Here is a 6,799-nt window from a genome sequence, read left to right on the forward strand (position 1 = left end):
GTTTTCAACTCAGTCATCTAAGTAATATGATTTTGATTGTAACCTAGACTTAAAGAATCAGTTGCAACTTCATGAGATTTTGACTTGGACAAAAGAAGGTGCTATGAATAACTCCTTTCCTGGTGAAGGTGATACAGCGCCCAGTAGTAAGAAACCCTTTGGTTGTATCATAGGGGATCTGTATTTCCTCTCCCTGTGCCTGTGTCAGCAGCTCTTTAAGCTACATTCCATGACCCTCTCAGAGAGGTATGGAATTAGTAATACCTTTAAAATAAATTCCTCAAATTAACCAGTATGGTTGCATGGATTAAGCCCACGAGCTTAAGACTTGCAGCATGACCTGTTCTGGAGTCTAAATGTGAGAGACCAAGGATTCTTTTGCAAGAGAAGACATTATAAGGGAACAGAGGGTCTATTTAAGCTTGACAAATTAAGGAAGTCTTGAGTATTAGAGGTCAAGGCATAATTCAGAGCCTAGAGTCTTGACATCTTTGAATTCAAATCCAGGCATACATCAAGCATGAGAAACAAACATTCTCTAGAAGATGGCACAAAATGCTCCTTTGGTACCTTTATAAAAGAGGAACCAAAGGAAGCAATACCTTAACTCCAGGAAGAGTTATTAAATTCCTCTTCAGAAGCACCTTCACTCTAGTTGCCTTCTTGGAGATGCTCCTTGTGATGCCTACTCTCTTCCATGTCTCAGAAGATCAGAGAGGAAATTTCAGAGCTGATACCACCCCAAATAAGCCAACAGGTACTTTTTCATAACAACCTTGAGACTAGAATACATTCTTCCGTGAAGATCTTGTAGAAGTGAGACAGGAACTGTGTAAAAGTTATGGCAACTGTGTCAGTAATAAGGCATTGTCAAGAAACAACCTGACTCTTTCAAAAGGCATCCCAGAATAAATGTTTCTACTCAGAAGATAATTGTCTGTTGAGAATCTCCTCCCGTTTTCTGGAGTTACAGTTCTATGTGGAGTACATGCAGAAAACGTTTCATAATACCACAGCAAATGACAAAGCTGAAGACTTGTCTGCTGCAGACCCTGAAAGATGAGGTCTAGAATCCAGTATGATAATCTTCTCTAAACCAACAGCAAATACCAACCTATTGTAGACACTGCTATTAAAAAAGAGAGGCAGAGGATTTTGACAATTCACCCCCATTTCCTATAGCCTTGAAGATTTCCTGTACTAAGACTTGAGGCCTCTTCAGAAAGTACAGTTTAGGCATCTAAACTACTCACTGCATGGGAACTTCTTCTTGTGATCAGAAAACATGTCATATCCACTGGGTACTTACGTTGTCCTGCTCTGTGCAAAGAACTGACAGCATGAGCATTAGGACATTATTTTAACTGTTTTTTAATTAATACATAATTTAATATTTGAAATTTTAGTTAATTTATATGTGATAGAAATGTGGGTATTATATGTAATGAATTTGACATTATAAAAGTCCAGGCACTTTTGAATGTCTTTTGTTTTAGAGCCAGATCATTTCTTCAAAAGTGTAAATTTTATTGATATAGTAGAGATATTCACTAAGAATATTTTCCTCATCTCTAAGATAGAACTAATTATATCTACGGAATAATTCTCCAGTTCATAGCTGGTATTCAATAAATGATAATTTTTGTTATTTAACTAAAATAGGAAAGAAACACACTTTGCTATTTTACTTACTAGTTTACTTCTTTTGCAAAGATTTTAACACAACAAAATTTTATGTCTTTTCTTAAGTAATACTAGTACCAAATAACACTGAGACTTTAAGTGTAATTCTTAAGTGTAAGGGCCATGCTCGCTTTCTTTTCTTTGGCCAAGTAGGTCCATTTACTATTCACTTACTTTTGTAGACAGAGAATAGTAAAAGTTGTATGCTTTGAGAAAGATATTTGAATAAGAGGACCAAAACCACAGTTCTAGACTCATTCATATGGTATACAAGCCATATTCACCTGCCTTATCCTTCTGAATCCTGCTTCATTCATACATTTGGGGAAAAGAGTGCCCTTATTTATCTCAAAGGCTTTTGCAAAGAGTCCTATGAAATATTATAAGCATTAAAGCATTCAAATTATCACATCGTAGGCAAGCAGAAGCAATTACATTTTTAAAAGAAATTTCTCAATCTCTTATCTCTTTTATAAGCAAATATAATTTAAAATTTGTTTTAATATATTCTAAAAATTTATCTCTATCCTGAGCCTTCTCTAACTTTAGCTTATATATGTCTTCTATCCGGATTTAATTTAGACTGTTCCTTTCATAAATCAGAATGACCATAAAATTCTGCAAAACAAATGCAATTTATACCACCGAAGGAGATTTATTTTGTAAGCCCGATTTTGAGAGGAAATATTACACTGTTTTCAGTACTTGGCACATTTTTAAGAAAATATTCTTAAAAATCCAAATGTAGGTCAAAATTACTAAAAAGTGGCAAATACTATTGAAAATGATAAGAATGAAAATTGTATTCAGCCTACTATAGGGCATAAAATCTCAAATAATTACAGTTCTATCATACAATATGTTTTACAAATATATATTAAGAGACCTATCTTTAAAATTTTGACCTAAATTTTTCTTCTATGCACAGTTTAATCTCTTTGCTTTTTTAAAAGATTTTTACAAACTGTATTATAAACAATAGTCTTTATCTCCAACACTTTAAACTTATTTTTTCTTTTATTTGCTGTATGGGAGGAAAATTTACCTAGGCAATAAGCAAAGTCATTAATAATTATATAAAATCAGAAACCAAAAGAGCAATGAAATTATGTGGTATAACAAAAATGGAATTTAAATCTAATTACTTGAAGAAATGCAACCAATTATAAAAAGTGTGCAGACATAATCCACTGTTTAATATGACAAAAAATAAATACAAAAACAATGGTAAGTAATTCATTAGAGCTGACACCTTCAATTAAGTAAAGAGCAAATGAGAATTTAGTTAAACTTCACTTTCTTGCATTTTTTATTGAAAGTTAAGTTTCCAAAAACAAAAAGGAAGTAAACTCTTTTCTGTCTTGTTTTCATCATCTGATAATGATGTCATGCTTATTCCTAGCTGTTTGTCCGTGAAATCTACAAAACCTTACTTTTCATTGTGTTTCAGAAATTGTTCTTTGCAAACCTTATGGGATTTCCGGTCTGGTAATGTGTGTCTCTGCATCAGGATTTAAACAAATCCAATGGCCTCTCAAAGTCCTTTATGATTATTTAACTCTGTGTGGGAACTATGAGTGCTGATCTAGGTTGCCATTGCCTCCTGTGATCCTCACAATCAGTCCTTTCACTCACCAATTTCACAACCACAAGAATCTTTTCCACTCCACTGCACTTGCGTAGAGTTCCACGTGTTCCTCTCTAACATACGTTCAGTTTGGTTTCTGTTTTACTATCTTCTAGCCACAGTGCCTTCCATTCTGCAACTCAAGTGCAGGAACACTTTTCTCATCTCCTAGTATCAGTGGTTAAGTCTTCCTAATGGAGACTATCTTTCTCTTTTTCTCATTATATGACCTTTCCTGAGCTCAAGAATGATATGCCCAGAGAGTCTTTCCTTAACCACCCTATCTAAATCAAATCTCCTTTTACATTGTATCAAGTAATTCTGATTACTTACCCATTATTTATTTGTTGATTTGCCTCTTTATCTCTGAAGAGGAAAGAAGGTCATGGAAAGCGGACAGTGTGCTGTGATTGAGGGTTATTCTCCCTTCCAGCAGTCCCAGCACAATCATTACTTCTTGAGATAAATAATCTGCTGCTACCATTTCCAGTAACTTAAATTTAGCACTGTCCTTTTGTGACTTAACACACTTTCTCTTACTAAATCTTGTATATTTGGCTTATTCAATAACCACACAAAAATTTATCATGTGTCCACTCAATTTTATTAACACATGTGTCATAGTTACAATATTTTTTCACCTTCAGATTTTCAATGCACAGGATATATCTTGATATATATTAATATCTGTATGTTCTGGGTAGCATTTTAATTTTCCATAACCAGCCTCATCCTCAACTCTTCTTTTCTCTTTACCAAGTTTGAAGAAGCTTGAGGACTATACATTTTCCAGAATCACTTGCATTTGTGTTATGTATTAAGTCCCAGTGATGAAAGAATTTACATAAGATTCAAACATTTCTAAAAACACTAAAGAATAATATTTTTATAGCAGAAGTAAGCATCTCACAATTTATTTAAGAGCAAAGATAGTTTATTCTGTCTTTCCTGAGTTTTGTCTGCAGAATTACATGCATATTATAAATCTCTGTGGTTTCTAACATTTTTTGCACTTAATTTTCTAAATATAAGGAGTAATAACCCTCATTGTGTGCCCTAGATTTTTCAGCGTGTATGTGTTTGTGTACATTTTAATGTTTTCAATTCCATGGCAAATGCTTTCTATTTTACGTACCTGTAGAGTGTTGTTCCAAGCAAAATGTAATAAAGAAAATTATCCTCCCACAAGTGTATTTTAGAATTTGCATATGCTGATGCCAAACTTATAAAAATAATTGACTTGACAATTGTATATTGTGCCATTTTGGTAAAAGGATATGAAAATATTCCTAAATTCACAGACTGGAGAGAGAGATATAAGATTTTAATCTCTGAAATGAAATTTAGAGGTCGACATGTAGTGCCAGGAAACAAAAAAGTAATTGCAGCTCAGGAGATCAGTGGGAAAAACGAAGAACAAGAAAAACAATACAAAACAGAGAAAACTAACCCTACTGAGCTCATAACATTAAAGTGTTTATTTCTTTCCTTCAGTCTGAAAGATAAGTTTGGGTGTGATCCAAAGAGATTGTGGTTGAAGTTTCCCAAGTTGTACAGAAACTAAATCTTCAAAAAGCAGAATATCTGATTATACAGCCAAGTCCACAATGCTTATGGATCAAATCAGCTTACTTCATAGCTAACTGGGTCATAGGGAATAAATTTCACATAATTTATATGGCAATTCTTTGTAACATTTTGGACAATGAAAGCTTTGAATTTCAGCCAAATATTTACATAAAGATGGGTCAAGATGACCCATTTAAATTAGAATTCAGCTGGCCACATAGATGTAATGATTGTACTTTTATATGTTATAAGTTAAAATTGATGTGGTGTGTAATATAATTACTTTGGAAGACAAGGTTCTGTAAAACAATTTGGAGCACATCATTTGATGCCTTTGCTTATCTGTTTATTTACTGCACATCTATCTTACTATTACTCAGGCTCAGTGAAAGAGACCTTTCATGTGGTTGTGTTGGCTTTCTTCTTCTATCTTAATGACCTACCCTGGTATCTGAACTTATTAATTGAATGAGAAAATGAATTAGAGAATAACAATGGCTATATTATGAATAAAATTCTCAATGAGAATACACTTATGCTTGTAAAAGTGTAGAGGTACTCAACAATGAAAAGCTAATAAGATCTCATTAAAATGTCTCCCAGTAGAAACATTACCTGGAAAAATTCTCTAATATTTTGGTCTTGGAACAACTTTTTTCTCACAAAATTACTGAAAAATGAAAATAGTTGTAGTCTATGTAGTATTTTATAGATAATAATATTAATTTTACTAATGTTGCAAGTGAATTTTTAAATACTATTAAATAAATGTCATATTAAAAATGATTTTCAAATATAATTGAATATTATAGCTTTATGGACAATAACTATATTTTCCAACAGAAAAAATTAAATTGTTTTGCACACTTGAATATATCATGCTATCTGGTTTAATAGAAAACAGAACTCTGCTACTTGCCTCTGTACCTCATCTGTTGCTGTGTACTGTGTATTGTATTGTGCCAGATGGAGTATGTGAAGAAAGCACAGACATGTGAAACTAGGGGGGAAATACCCTATTTGCCTTTAGAAATCTGCAGATAGCCTTCTTTTATACTGTATCAAAATACATCAAATTGTGGATTCTGTAAAGATCACTGTAGTGTAGCATCTGAGATAGTATCACTGAACTTTTAAATTTTTATCATATTAAAATTCCATGGACTATGTACTGTGAAAGTGTATTGCGCCTCTGCCTGATTTTATAACACCATACATTCAACACTTATAAAGCATTACTTCAGAGATTAGTTAAAATACTATAAATATCTACAACTTCATTATATAATATTTAAAAATCCATATTCATTAATGTCATATACATTCAGGGTCATCAGAAATATCCTTAAGTATTGAGAAGCTGTCAAATGCAAAAGAATGTATACACAGTTTCCAAAATTCTCATTTTCACTTAAATATTCAAATATTTTTATTGGTAAAAGCTAATATCTGGTGTCATCTCTGGAGTGACTGGCTCACATAACTTAATCTTGATAAAATGTTTGATACATTTCCAACTCTAAGCACAGTCTGGTAATCAGTCATATTTTTCAAGGGTGTATAGTATTAAATGAAGAGAAACAGCTACTTCACCTTGGAATTGGATAGACAGTGATTTTTCATGAAAACAATTAACATATTTATATAGGATGCAAATATTCTACACATTGACATGCTAAATATCATGTAGATAACTGGTCAAGGGTCAGATTTAATAAAGTTGACAGTTATTAATATTTAATCATTCTGACTGGAAAAAAATAAACTTTCTCTCAATACTTCCTCAACATAAAGCACTTTTGTGTCCCAGATGTGTATAGGGTTTTGGATATACACCACATTCCCCAGCAGAGCTTGTCTTGGTCCATTTTTGCTGTGCTAACACAAGCTAATTTACAAAAAAAAATATATATATATATT

General features: G+C 32.6%; 1 protein-coding gene across 1 annotated transcript; it reads left to right on the plus strand.

Moving 5' to 3' along the window:
- The first annotated feature begins 555 nt into the window (after positions 1–555).
- Positions 556–1,063, plus strand: LOC102005977 (interleukin-6-like). Its single transcript, XM_005392049.1, has 3 exons — positions 556–757; positions 806–888; positions 923–1,063. Exons 1-3 carry the CDS (start codon positions 556–558, stop codon positions 1,061–1,063), a joined length of 426 nt encoding a protein of 141 aa, XP_005392106.1.
- The last annotated feature ends 5,736 nt before the right edge of the window (positions 1,064–6,799 follow it).

Source organism: Chinchilla lanigera, unplaced genomic scaffold, assembly GCF_000276665.1.
Source record: "Chinchilla lanigera isolate Chin_1 unplaced genomic scaffold, ChiLan1.0 scaffold00042, whole genome shotgun sequence".
NCBI classification, from domain to species: domain Eukaryota; kingdom Metazoa; phylum Chordata; class Mammalia; order Rodentia; family Chinchillidae; genus Chinchilla; species Chinchilla lanigera.